General features: G+C 41.9%; 1 protein-coding gene across 12 annotated transcripts in view; it reads right to left on the bottom strand.

Moving 5' to 3' along the window:
- Positions 1-9,516: 9,516 nt before the first annotated feature.
- LOC140403903 (activating transcription factor 7-interacting protein 1-like) overlaps positions 9,517-15,028 on the bottom strand; it is a 256,189-nt gene continuing 250,677 nt past the window's right edge. For all 12 annotated transcript variants that reach the window (XM_072492132.1, XM_072492126.1, XM_072492134.1 and 9 more), the window contains one exon: positions 9,517-12,861. In XM_072492132.1, coding sequence (XP_072348233.1) covers positions 12,445-12,861 — 417 coding nt within the window. In that variant the 3' untranslated portion in view covers positions 9,517-12,444. The remainder of the gene's footprint in view (positions 12,862-15,028) is intronic.

Here is a 15,028-nt window from a genome sequence, read left to right as displayed (position 1 = left end):
GTAATAGTTTTTGGTGAAATTGGTTGTAACATATCATTTGATTGCTAGGATTTCTTCTTTTTAAAGGGACAGTTACTATACTGACTAGCATGAGCTAAATGAACAAAGTGAGTATTGGCAGCCAATTCAGTGGAACCAGAATAGGATTTATGGCAGCATTTTTAACAAAAGCAGTGTTATTTCTCTAGCAAAATGCAGTGAGTGGAGGATAGTTCCTCCTTCGGGTACCATGCCCTAACTGGGCATTCAGCAACCATGGATTTCCATTGGATTGACCCATGATTAGGCTTGGCAAAGTACTGCAGTAGTTTGCTGTTGCCTTCTGCAGTTGGGCTGACCAGAAAACCCTTCTGCTCTTACTGCCTCCAGTCCTGGGAGGATTTACAAGCTGATAATCAACCTGTTTGTCCACGTTACAAATGCACCTATCATGGCTATCAGGTCCTGGAATGGGCCTTCAACCTGGGATCTTTCGACAGGTAGAGATGCTATCCATTGTGCCATAAGACCTCCTGGGGAAATTCCTTGGTCAAGCCTTGATTAATAAGAGGATTGGGAAGTGCAACACGGTGGCGCAGTAGTTAGTGCTACTGCCTCACGGCGCCGAGGTCCCAGGTTCGATCCTGGCTCTGGGTCACTGTTCTTGTGGAGTTTGCACATTCTCCGTGTTTGTGTGGGTTTCGCCCTCACAACCCAAAAGATGTGCAGAGTAGGTGAATTGATCATGCTAGATTGCCCCTTAATTGGAAAAATTGAATTGGGTACCCTAAATTTATTTTTTAAAAAGGGGGATCGGGGTTATGGGGAAAAGGCAGGAGAATGAAGATGAGATCGGCCGAGTGGCCTAATTCTGCTTATGGTCTCATGTCCATTCTGGTTAGGATTAGTGGGTTATAAGCAGTCTTGGATGAATTCCTGTTTTCAACTGGGCTGTTATCATGGGTTCAGTATATTTTGAAATTTAAAAACAAGTTACAAAATACCTTCAAATGATTCCCTTTTACCAAAGATGTGCAGATTAGGTGGAATGGTCATGCTAAATTGCCCCTTAATTGGAAAAAAAAAAATTGGGTACTCTAAATTTATTTTAAAATATGGATTCCCTTTACATTCATAAACATTAAAAGGCAGCATAGGTCTGAGCCATCACATCTCAAGTGTGTATCTGTAGACAATCATGATTTGCTCCAGATGTTAGCCACACTGATAAGGGCAGTCAAAGAAAACAATTCTTCATTTAGGAAAGCTTCCAAAGAGTGGGAATGCAAAACTAGAACAGTAAAAGAATGTCCAAAACTGCTCCTGCATATTTTTTTGGGGTTCCTGTTTTCCTCCTGTGGGTTACTTAAACGTTAAAAAAAAAAAATCAGTTTTGGGAAAAGAACTAATTTCACAAGTTAAGTTTAGGTATCGAAAGAGTTCAGCTTTGTATAGAGTTGGCAGGCGACTTGCACCTTGGCTATTGAATGGGTACAGGTGCATTTCATACTTTTCACTTGAACTACAATAACCAGGGAGTTTTACACTGTGTTGAAGTATATTATGGCATAATTTCACCCCTCTATGCAACTTGTGGTAAAATAGAGAGCGGCCTGAATGTTAGGCCCAATATAAAATTGGACACTTTAAAATTATACCAGTCGGCTCGAGGCAGGCCTGATGGGAATTCGAACAGCCAAGTTCAAATCCACTGAATAGAGACACAGTCAGGATATGTCTGGGCCTGCCCTGTCAACAAGACATTGAGAGATAATCGGTTGCATTAAATGGATCGATTGTTGTGGATTGCCCAGATGAAGCTAGACTTTCGGGCACCCAGTTTTCCCGTCATTACTAGATAAGGAGTAAGGTTACATGTGGACAATATACCTAGAGATGTATCCCTGGGGTTGGGTTCCTGGTGTCCTGCATCGTTGCAATTGGCAACTCCATTGGGTGTTGCGACCCCCGCCCCAAGACCTCATTGGTGGAGGGCCAGTGAACCTGGAAAGAGACGAAGAGGGGTATAAAAGTCGACCACCAGGACTCTCCCTAGCTAAGACTTAGTGCCAAGGAAGCAGAGAAGATTCGACGATAGTTCAGAGGACAGCAGGAAGCAGTTTGTGAGACCCACTGTCGCAGATGAAGGCCTGGAGACAACCAAGACTCAAGAGAATTGGACACCCAGCTCAACTGAGTTCATCGACTCGGGTAGTATTAAGAATCTTGGGAGTATTATTAGCTGGGATATCTTTTAATGTGTTTAATACTCAATTTGGTTGAATCATAAAATTGTATCTGTCCTTTGATCATCTCACAAATAAGGGCATCTGGATAAAACATTAGAGTAATCAACTGGTCGAAGTATCAGAAACTGGTTAAATTATCTGAAGTTTTACGGACAACAAACTACACATTATAACTAGTATTATCTGACAGAATGAAGAGCAGTGAGATTAAGACACCCAGAAACAAAATTAATTTTAATAATAGTCTGAACAAGTGGTGGTTGGACTTGTTTTTTTTTTCATTATTCCTATGTTTCAGGATTATAAAACTTTAGCTCAGGATTTAATTTAGTTTTTTCAATGCAAGAAAATTGAGAGTGCTTGGATTGAGAAGCTGGTAAACAAAGCCCAGAGTCATTGTAATTCAATGGGTGGCTTATGTTTATTTAATAAGTTCATGATGGAAGAGGGAATACACTAAACAATGCATGCCCCTTTGGCGGATTGGTGGGGATGAGATGTCTACAGCTGATTCAATAAAGAGATTTAAATGATTCATGTGGGTTAATGGTTGTTTTGAAGGTGAAATTAATTAGTTTGGATCTCTATCTGGAATATCCCAGGTGTTACGCAGGGAGATAGGTACTCTTTGGATTTGGGGTTGTCTGTGCTTTCTCTCACAAACAAGCAGGAAGTGGCTAGAAGCAGCTCAGAGACAGGTACAGAAACTGCCAAGAGATGGAGACCAGTAGAAGAGAAATATTAGAAACAAGTTTTTCTGATTCTTTCAGCAAGACCCATGCTTGAGCTGGGGTGTCCATAATTGGGAGGTGCTTTAAGGAGTTGGGTTCCTGGTGTTCTGTATCATTAGCGTTGCAATTGGCAACTCCATTGGGTGTTGCGACCCCTGCCCCAAGACCTCATTGGCTGAGTGACAGTAGGAGGACCCCAGAAATCTCACACCTCAGAATAGCACGGTGGAGAATCAGTCAATTCCGGAGGGTTGTGGCAAACCTTGGTTTGGTTCTAGGAGAAATTAAGGAAATCTTGGGTGGGAATACAAGTAGAATGATAAAATTGTAAATGGCCTCGTGTCTGCTCTCGCCCTCCGAATGAGTAATTCACCTCTTCCCATTCTTGCTTTCTCCCTGTAACCCTGCTTCCTTTTCAGACAGCTATCAGTCTAATTGCCTTTTGAATGCTCTGGTTGAACCGGTCTCCACCATACAGGCATTGCATTTCACACCTAACCACACTCACTGCCCCAATGTTTTTCATGTCACTTTTTTTCTTTTGCCTTTTACTTAAAATCTATGCCATCTCATTCTCATACCTTTCATGAGGAAACACGTTTTCCCACTTTCATAGAATTTACAGTGCAGAAGGAGGCCATTCGGCCCATCGAGTCTGCACCGGCTCTTGGAAAGAGCACCCCACCCAAGGTCAACACCTCCACCCTATCCCCATAACCCAGTAACCCCACCCAACACTAAGGGCAATTTTGGACACTAAGGACAATTTATCATGGCCAATCCACCTACCCTACACATCTTTGGACTGTGGGAGGAAACCCACGCACACACGGGGAGGATGTGCAGACTCCGCACAGACAGTGACCCAAGCCGGAATCGAACCTGGGACCCTGGAGCTGTGAAGCAATTGCGCTATCCACAATGCTACCGTGCTGCCCTTGTCAGACCTTTCATGATTTTGAATATATCTAGCCGACCTTCTCTTCCCCAAGTGAAACAGTGGCAACTTCTTCAAACTATCTTCATAATTGAAGTTCCTCAATGAGGGAAAAGAGGAACTGTTGAGATTTTTGGACTTCTGTTCATGAAATAATATTAGTAGCACTTTAACTCTTGTACAGTAAAGGTTTTTGTTTAATGAAATAGATACATTTCTAGACACTAAAAGCGTCAAGGGGTTTGGAGAGAGTGGGAGTATGGCATTGAGATAGAGGATCAGTCATGATACTGACCAGTAGAGCATGTCATTGGAGAGACAAAATCATGCAGTGATTGGAAAACCAGTTTGAACATTTTAAAATTGTGACATTGCCAGACCAGGAGCCAGTAATGGTAAGCGAGCACAAGGATTATGGGTGAACAGGACTTGGTGCAACAGCAGATAATAGATCCTTAGTCTCAGTGCCATTTTTAAGTTGGGCGCAACTTTAAAAAAAAAAACATTTAAAAACCACTTCTATCCTTCCTGTGGCAAAACGACCAAAGAAATTCAAAAACATGAAGCAACTTTGGAAGGCTGAATATTTTCTTGAATATTTTAAATGCTTTTATGAGCCTCACTGTTCTCCATCAAATGTTAACAATTCAATTAGCATAATTGCCAATTCGTGAAACAAAGGTTTTTCAGTTCATGCAGTGTCATTGCATCTACAAAGGGAGATGATTCCATAATGTTTGCTCCATGTTTCACTTTTATTGGTAATTTTGGTAATGGAGACTGCGCAAGATGAAAAGTATTAAATAAACCTTATCAATACCAAATTCCATCATGTGATAGAATTTCATAGTCAGTTTGAGGGCAAGAAACCTGGGTCTTAAATAAAGGCACAACAAAAGTAAGAGATGGCTGACATGGACTGGGAAAATAGATCAACAAAAATGTAAAATGATAAGCAGTGGCAGACATTTAAGGAACATTTCTTAACTATCAAAGATATATTCCATTGAGAAAGCCTAGAAGGATGAACCATCTGTGGTTAACGAAGTTAAAGATGGTATACAATTGAAAGACAAAGCATACAATGCTGCGATTAGTTGTAGGCCAAGGATGACAAAATTATGCGGAAGAATTTTTTTTTCTGCCTTTGTGGTAGAGTAGATAGTAGAAAATCAGGGGGCAAAAGGGAGGGATGAACTTGAGACGGTGGAAGACACCAGTGGGATGCCAGAGCTCCGGGGGCAGAGGCGAGTGCAGTGACCATTACTAAGGAAAAGGTTCTGGGGAAACTGAAAGGTCTGAAGGTGGATAGGTCACCTGTACTGGATGGACTACACACCAGGGTCCTAAAAAAGATAGCTGAGGAAAATGTGGAGGCATTGGTGATGATCTTTCAGGAATCACTGGATGCAGGAAGGGTCCCAGAGGACTGGAAAGTGGCTAATGTAACACCACTGTTTAAGGAGGGAGGGAGGCAGAAGACAGGAAATTATAGGCCGTTTAGACTGACTTCGGTCATTGGTAAGATTTTGGAGTCTGTTATTAAAGATGAGATCGCGAAGTACTTGGAAATGCATGGTAAAACAGGACTGAGTCAGCACGGCTTTGTCAAAGGGAGGTCGCGTCTGACAAAGCAGTTAAGAGTTCTTTGAAGAGGTAACAAAGAAGTTAGACAAAGGAGAACCAGTGGATGGGATTCATTTAGATTTCCAGAAAGCCTTTGACAAGGTGCCACATAGGAGACTGTTAAATAAAGTTAAAAGCCCATGGTGTTACGGGTAAGATCCTGGCATGGACAGAGGATTGGCTGACTGGCAGAAGGCAGAGTGGGGATAAAGGGGTATTTTTCAGGATGGCAGCCGATGACTAGTGGTGTGCCTCAGGGGTCTGTGCTGGGACCACAACTTTTCACAATATACATTAATGATCTGGAAGAAGGAACTGAAGGCACTGTTGTTAAGTTTGCAGATGATACAAAGATCGGTAGAGGGACAGGTCGTATTGAGGAAGCAAGGGGGCTGCAGAAGGATTTGGACAAGCTAGGAGAGTGGGCAATGAAGTGGCAAATGAAATACAATGTGGAAAAGTGGAAGGAGCAATTTAGGCATAGACTATTTTCTAAATGGGGAAATGCTTAGGAAATCAGAAGCACAAAGGGACTTGGGAGTCCTTGTTCATGATTCTCTTAAGGTTAACGTGCAGGTTCAGTCGGCAGTTAAGAAGGCAAATGAAATGTTAGCATTCATGTCAAGAGGGCTAGAATACAAGACCAGGGAAGTACTTCTGAGGCTGTATAAGTCTCTGGTGAGACCCCATTTGGAGTATTGTGAGCAGTTTTGGGCCCCGTATCCAAGGAAGTATGTGCTGGCCTTGGAAAGGGTCCAGAGGAGGTTCACAAGAATGATCCCTGGAATGAAGAACTTGTCGTATGAGGAACGGTTGAGTGCTCTGGGTTTGTACTCGTTGGAGTTTAGAAGGATGGGGGGGGGGGGGGGGGGGGTGGAAAGGGGTTCTTATTGAACAGGATATTGCGAGGCCTGGATGGAGTGGTCGTGGAGAGGATGTTTCTTTCCACTTGTAGGAAAAACTAGAACCAGAGGACACCATCTCAGATTAAAGGGACGATCCTTTAAAACAGAGATGAGGAGGAATTCTTCAGCCAGAGGGTGGCGAATCTGTGGAACTCTGCCGCAGTAGGCTGTGGAGGCCAAATCACTGAGTGTCATTAAGACAGAGATAGATAGGTTCTTGATTAATAAGGGGATCAGGGGTTATGGGGAAAGGCAGGAGAATGGGGATGAGAAAATATCAGCCATGATTGAATGGCGGAGCAGACGCGATGGGCTGAGTGGCCTAATTCTGCTCCTATGTCTTATGGAGAGAAAATACCAAGTAGACTAATGGGGCTAAAGACCTACAAGTTCCTGGACCTGATGCATCTTAGGGTTTTAAAAGAAATGGCCGCAGATTCTGGAAAGGTGGCAGCAAATTGCAAAATCAGAAATGGAACACCCCAATTCAGGGAGGAAGATAGAAGTCAGGAGACTAGAGGCCAGTTAGCTTAATATTGGTCATTGCAAAATGCTGGAATCCATTGTTACGTAGCAGGACATTTAGGAGATCATAAACCATGTTGACTCTGCTTGATTGTATGAAAGATAAATAATTTGAAACTTGGAGTTCCTTTGAGGATGCAACAAGCAGGATGGATAAGGGGGAACTCAGTGGATGTAGCACATTTGAATTTCAAAAAAGCATTCAATAAGGAACCACATACATAAAAGGCTATGCACAGGGATAATATATTAGCATGAATAGAGAATTGACGAACAAGAAAAATGTTGGGATAAATGCACCATTTTTAGATTGGAAAACTAACTACTGGAGTGCCACAGGGTGGGACTCTATTTGAAATCTATATCTATGAATTGGATGAAGAGATCAAGTGTGTTGTAGTCAAATTTGCTGGTGATACAAAGACAGGTGGAGCAGCAAGTTCTGAGGGTACAAAGGGATTAGGTTGAGCAGCCAAGGTTTGGCAGGCAAGAGTATAATGTGTGGCTAGGTTTCCTGGACTTGGATGATCAGATTAGATGTCACATTGCTATAAACCACATCATTGCGAACAATGCAAAAATTGCTTTGGTTGTTCTTCAAATGTCACACACCAAACATCAGTAAAAGAGCTGTTAAAACCCTTTGAGTTTTTTTAATATCCTTTACACTTTACACATCACAACATTTTCAAAATGAACTCAGCCATTTTAGTGCTGTATACTATAAAGTAGTATCAGAAAAGTACAGACGACTTAATTTACAGTATTGTCAATCAACAAAACATTTGTAATCTTATCCTCCACCCTGTTCACATCAGAGACCTTGGGATCCAGGTATTTTCTAAAACAGCAATGAAATGTACAACATGAAATTGGGAGCCATGCTTCAGTGGAATGGCCTTAGGAGAGAGCATTAGGAATGAAGACAGGGTGCCTCTTCAGTTAATGCAGCAATCAGGTCTCTGAAATATAGTCTGTGACATCTGACATCAAGAGGTCGAGGCTTGCGGTTTCACGGGAATAGGATTTTTACATCAAAACAAACAGGTTGGCAAATAAAGCCCAAATAAAATTCCCTTTTTATTTGCTGGTCGACTGTCAAGAATACAGCCTCGTTTCCCTGGATTCAAACATACCATCCACAAAAATTTACTGCTTGGGTTATTAGGTGCATGGATCAAGGAAAAGAAATGAAAACAAAAACAGCAATTTCATAAAACATGTATTCAATATTCCAGTAACGTTCAAAACGATTTTACATGTTGGTTGTGCCAAAACATTTTAGCAAAACAGTATCATACATCCCTCTCCCAAGTTGAAGTGCCCAGGTGATAACTTTACAAATCTTATAGCTAACATTTAGTCAGAAAGGCTTGTTGCATGAGGAAGTCAAGGGATAGCGACAGTTGGCTTAGTCACAGGAGGGGGGGCTTAATGGCACACCAATGTCATCCAACACACCAAGTAATCGACAAGGTCCATCTTCCTCAGCGGAATCAGCAGGCAAACAATTACAACACAATGCTGTTAAAGCAACCAGCCGGATTCTAGATTTGATTAAAGAAATAGCACTCTTTTCTCCCAACATGATTCCACTATACTGGGAGACAGTGTTCTGTATCACACGTTACAAGTTGCTAGCTCATTTTAGTTACCAATGTCAAAACAACCTGGTCTATTGTAAACATTGGACACAATTCCAATTTGTGTAATGTATTTATAGGAATGTTTTTCCTATATTGAGATGTGTGCATGATGTACGGGTGTGTATCCTTGTAATGGGACTGACGTATTCTGAGATGGCTCTATTTGGAATGAATGGGTTAGCAGCTTTGAATATACAATGGTGGCATAAAGCATCCCAATACATACATACACAAAATGCATGGTTAAAGTGTGAAAGAATATTCAGCTGGGAACTACAATTTCCCATGTTCTGTGGCTACATTACAACTTTCAGCAGCTTAATTGCAGCAATATTTTTATATTAAAAATATCCAAATCAGAAGACTGGTAGCACCAATCTAGTAGTCAAAACCCCAAAACATGGAAAACTTTACGGAGGAATTAGTTCTGCATTTTTCCATTCTTTTCCAAGTGCCTAGCAAAATTCCATTGGGTGGCCATTCTTTGTACGGTGAGCCCAGACAGTGAACATACAGCAAGCTATTTGACGTGGCCAGGAGGAAAACCACAGCCTAGACCAATACTGTCCACATACATGCGCTGTTCAGCAGCGGTTACTGGGCATCCAGGTGTTGCAGCCACTTTGACCGATCGCCTCCCCTCCCCAACCTAGGTCTGGAGTGGTGAATGTCCACTTACTACGGCTGTTTTGTTGACAACCTGTTAATTCAGGAGAACCTAAGCTGGGGCCTTCCATATAGCAGCCAGGGTTTCAACATATTTTTGTCTTTAGATATTAAAGCTATCAACTGAATCAGTTTGTTTCAGTATGTACTATAAGCAGAGAGCTGTGTAGCAAATCAGATTATGAGCAGCCAGGGGTGGATCGTTGAAAACTAAATTCCAAAATCCATTTTAGTTATACACAAGAGAGAAGATAAAATCGATAGGATCTTTATTTTCAAACTATAAACTTCAGATTTTAGTGAACAAAATATCACTTAAAAGTAGTTTGCAGGGCAACACAGGATGACGCCACATTTCTGAAATACAACATTAGCACATTTAACTTGCAATTGACGGTATACTACTTTTAACAAACGAAAAATAAAAAAACAACTTAAAAAGGCAATACTTAATTACATTCAACCTGTTCCAGCATTTCAGTGTTTAATCCCTCCCTGGGAGAGGGATTGCTCTTAGTATTTATTACAAATAGGTTTATCATAATTTATTATTGTACCCTGTGGCTAAAAGCCTGCTTGGTTGAGTAAATGTAAAATGCAGAGTTAGAATTTGCTTTTTCTAGTGACAAGAGATAGAAGTGTCAGTTCCACAATTGCACAAGTTGACAGTTACTGAATCCCTTCCCCATAACAGACAGCACATTATCCATTTGATCTACAATGAGTGGCACCATTGATCTCCCAAGCCCCAGAGCAGTTTCCCCAGATACCACACATGACACCCATTCCCTGGTGTCAGGCAGTGCTCTTTCACACAATTGCACTGCGCCTAAGCCTTCGCTAACGAGCAGAAAGACTTTCTCCCACACCTTCCCCAGAGTGTGCCAAAAGGCTCTAACTCCCCACCCTCCCCTAGACATCACGCTGCAAAATGTTGCCAAATTTAGTGAATATTTTCCTTCACTGTTACTAAATTTAACGCAAGGGTATACAAAATGCTGACCAGAATATTTTGGCTGTAAATGATTGCAGGGTACAGGAACAACTTGGAGCATGGACAAATGGCTTCCATTTTAGTCATTCTCTAACTAAATTTCAGTAATATTTGGGCAAAGGTTTTACCAGTATAGCCGCCCTCAAAGGAAATAAAGATTTGTACACAGAATTACTTTTTGTTCCGGTACAAAGGTCAGTGTCATGATAGTTGACTGACAGATTGCCATTTTGAAGAAGTTTGTTTTTAAAGGAATCGGTAGTTAAATCAGAAGACAAGTCTCTGTCTGGGTTCACGTTAGCTCCTGGCCCGATCCAGAGATTTATTTAAAAAGCCATGGATTAGAATATACATAATTTATAAGGACATGGGAAGCAGTGACCATTAAGCTGGCACCACTGTTGCTCAGGCACTCTGTCCTAAAGTGAACACATGGTGTCGCTCACATTATCAGTTGCATCTTGAATCAAAATCACCTTGGAACTAAAAGGATGCAGAAATTTCAGTTTATTCACTAATGATTTGATCTACAATAATTCCTGACTGGTGAAAGAATGCAGCGACCACACTGGTTAATGTAACGAGAATGGTTTGCCTTACGAGTCACCATCCCTTGCATGCACCAATGCTGGAGGTAGTGCGCGCGCGCACACACCATGGCAATAAGTCACCACGTGACACAGAACTTATAACCTATGCAAAGGAAGTTGGGTCTGCCTCATCGCTTTAAAAAGGGTCCATGTCATGCTAGATAGCTAGTTAGGATGCTTAGGATGGTTTTCAATAGTACAGTTAGCTGAACAACACTGGCTGTCATGGTGCTGTGAACTTGGAAGCCAGATGGGGAACCATCCAATACCGGCTGTCCAAAACTGCTGCAGGAAGTAACAAATAAGGGGGAGAGTGGGGAGAAAATAGTGTGAACAATTTGCAGGTCATTTAAGGAACAAGCACCTCATGTCTGCTCATGCTGACTGACCTGCTGCAGCCCTTCCTAGGATAAGCAGGTCCAGCTGCATGCTCCCGAAACCGACTCATCTTGACATGCGTACCAGATGACCGGATCTTTTTGTGCTTGCTGATTATGTCAAGTTAGGCATGAAAGATTTGTTGCTTGCAAGCAAGAATATATACAACATAGTGGCCTTAATGGGAGAGCAGGTTTGAGATTTACATTTATATATATCTATATATATTTTTTAAAAATTCATTAGACCAGAAAAGTGGTACTGATGAAAAGGGCTTTCTCAAAGTGTCAGACTCACTGTCTAGTGACCACACCAGGAATTACTCATTTCACACTGATTAAAAATATATTTTGAGAATTTTATCTATGTCTCTGGAGCTCACAGATTACTCTGATAACACACTTAACAAAGGCTTTTGGCAAAAAAAACCCATAGAATCTGTTTTTATTCATCTCCCACCCCCTCAATCCCCACAACACAGAAAAGCATCTCATTTTAAAAACTTACAGTTTCAATGATCTTACTGGATGTGAATGATGAATGGAGGTGTGTCTGATTTCTTCGATGAGGCCCACACAGTCGATTACAATGTCTCTAATAATCAAGTATGCAGTCCATTGCAAGTTGCATTTATTTCAGGAGTATTTCAGACAATGCGATAAAACCCATTATCCTATGGTCACTGCTGATCAATTTTTCACTGCTCTTTGAAGGGATAGCTAAAGTCGCAGTGAAAGCAGTTTAAAAAAAATAAGAACAATAAGATAATACATGTATGAATTATCACTTTAACGGTCCATTTCACGCATCACATTTGGGAATGTTTTTCTTTCAAACCCAACCCAATTGATGACCATAGAATAAACAAAATATGCTACTTGGTGCTGCTGCTTCACCAATGACTCAATCGCATCAAACATCGCCCAGTCAAATCGGATCTGCGGTGATAAGAGAAGCAACTTAGTTGTGGCAGCAGTAATGCAACACCACATGGTGCAATATTCTGTCTTTATTTTGCTGCAGTTCAGCGCTGCCTAATTTATACCATGACCCTCTTGTATATATGCAGTGTAGTGTACACAGATACCAAGTGAGTCAGACAACTATAGAAAAACTACAACACGTCATGCATGATGTAAGAAAAGAAATGAAAAAATATCATTTTGGGCTTTGTGGTTCTTTGTTTTTTTTGATTGTTTTCTCTCCATTTTTGTTGAATTAATTACCCTGAGTCGACATCACATCAGTCGACTGTGGATCACAGAATGCCCCATATCGGCCATAAATGTCCTTTGCTCGGACTGCAAAGTAGTACTTGCTGCCGGACACAAACTGAGTGAGGGTGCAGGCCATGGGAAGTGGCAATGCCTTCACTTCTCCAATTTTCTTCCACTGGGATGGGGTTGTGGTAGCAGGATCTTCATGGTAGGCGTAGAGGTGGTAGCTGTCCACAAGAGCACAAGAGCGGTCCACTTCCAGGACACTCCAGGACAGGACAATTCCGTTTTGACTCTGGACGCGGGCCAGCTTCAGGTGAGGCTTCTGGGGCGGAGAGGTATTAGCAGCCTCTGGAGGTAATCGCTGTGGCGCTTGGGCCTCAGGGAGTGGTGCTGGGTGGATGGGTCGAGATGGCTCCTGCATTAAGACAGACAATGAAGAAAGTCATTTTCAAACTCAAACAGCTGGGTAACTCCATCCCAGCTTTCTGCAATATACATTTTTTTAAAATAGCAATCAGTGCAACATACATGAGTGAGTGAGGCTCTGAAGAACCCAAAGAAGCTCTATAAGTAGAGGAGGGATAAAGAAACAGAAAGATATGCTATAGTATGATGAAGTAGAGTGTGAGGAGGCTCGTGGATTATAAATACTAGATCAGTGGGGTTGAATGGCTTGTCAATGTGTTGTAAATTCTATGCAAAATCACGCAAAATTAATAATAATTGCAAGGTCCAGCAGAATTATTTCTTAATGTTAGATAATTAGGAACAACAGGACAAGTAACATTTCAGATGTACAGAGTCTTGATCAGACCACAATTAGAGTACCATGTTCAGTTCAGGGGACTGCATCTCAGGAAGGAAACATGGACATTAGAGTTGGTACAGTGTAGATTCACGAGAAAGTAAACAGGGCTTAAAAGGTTAAATTATGAGGACCTGTTGAATAAACCTAACTTGTATTCCTCGGAGTTTAGAGATGGTGCGATAACATTAAAAATAACTTGCTTGCATCACAATCAAGAGTGACAGCTGAAACAATGCATCAAAGTCCAAAGATCAGGTCGATTGGCCATGCTACATTGCCCCTTAGGTTAGGTGGGGTTACTGGGTTATGGGGATAAAGTGGAGGCCTGATCCTAGGTAGGGAGCTCTTTGAGGGTCAATGCAGGCTTGATGGGCCAAATGGCCTCTTTCTGCACTGTAAGGATTCTGTTCTATAATTGAAAACGGCTTTAGGAAAGCAAACTCAAATGGAATGAATGCTGCAGAGAATCTACTAACAGAAAGATTTCACTGGTGGTGGGCAGAAGAGAAATCCAGAAGAGTTTCAATGTTATTTTTAATAAAGGAGGATATTTGTAATCCCTTTCTCCCTATTGTTTCTGTTGGTGTTTTTATTTATATAGCGGGCACAATTTAACCACCGCATTGCACCTGGTGTGGATCTGGGCACGCCGGTTAAATAGCAGGAAAGGCCAAAAATCGAGATTCGTGTCAAGCGCAAATAAGTTTGCCATCTAACCCCAACGTGCACTAATTTCCATCTCATTAGCAAGATTGAAGTCGAATGTAAAGGCCTCCTGGGAATTAACTGACTCCCCAGTGAGAAATCACGTGTACGTCGTTTAGTACTCCTTTTTAAAAACATGAAGCTGGCTGCAGAGGGGAACTGAGGTGAGTAGCCATTTCCATGTTCGGGCATTCAGGTCAAGGGCATTGGATTTTCTTTGTACAAACAAATTGTTGTAGCTTGTGTTTGTACCGATATTCTGGAGCAGAAAGGTACGGTGTGTGTATGGCCTGGTGTCTTTTCCTTGTTGATTAATGCTTAATGTGATTTATGAACTGTTAAGTAGTTGGTTTTCATCTTCTTTGTATAAAGCTACTTGTTGATCATTTAATAAACAAAATATTCTCAAGTGGCTTCTCGTGGGTATACGTGCCATGTCTCAGATGATGACTATCGCATCGCATTTCAATCACACTTTGAAGCCTGAATAGTTTGCCTGGCCTCTAGAAGAGTCAGCACCATAGAGGCAGCAGCCAACAATCAAACACTCCTCGTGGGAGTGACGATCAGGGGAGGGCACCCGAGCACGGTCTCCCAAATGTTCCCAGCAGGGGTCTGGGGTCTAGGGGCTCCTGCTGTGGAGAAGCCTGTCCAAGTCGCCATCCCCAAAGCGAGGAGCAGGTCTGCATGCTGCCATGCTTGTGCGTTGACTAGGAGTGAGTGGTGAATGAGCATTAATAAGCAGCTCCTCCTCGTTAGCTGCGAGATGCTGAGGCGCGAGTCTGGTGAATCAGATGGTGAGACAGTCAGTGATGGTGAGACGCTCAAGGGGGCTTATTTACGGCACCAAGTGCCATTAAATAAGGGCCTTGATCTCGTTGATGCAGTCGCCAAAAAAAAAAAAACGCCAATCGCACCCAAGTGACTTCGAAATTTTTCCGTTAAATCGCACCAAGTGTTTGCTGCATTGACAACTCTCGAAGTGTTTCAAGTTACTTTCCAACACTTAAAATTAAGCGAAAGAGCAGGAGCAAGAAGTTTGGATCACGATTTGAAGCAGCAAGTTATA

Source organism: Scyliorhinus torazame, chromosome 29 (genome assembly GCF_047496885.1).
Source record: "Scyliorhinus torazame isolate Kashiwa2021f chromosome 29, sScyTor2.1, whole genome shotgun sequence".
Classification (NCBI taxonomy): Eukaryota; Metazoa; Chordata; class Chondrichthyes; order Carcharhiniformes; family Scyliorhinidae; genus Scyliorhinus; species Scyliorhinus torazame.
Note: the sequence above shows the minus strand (reverse complement) of the source record. Positions and strands in the feature narration are given on the sequence as shown.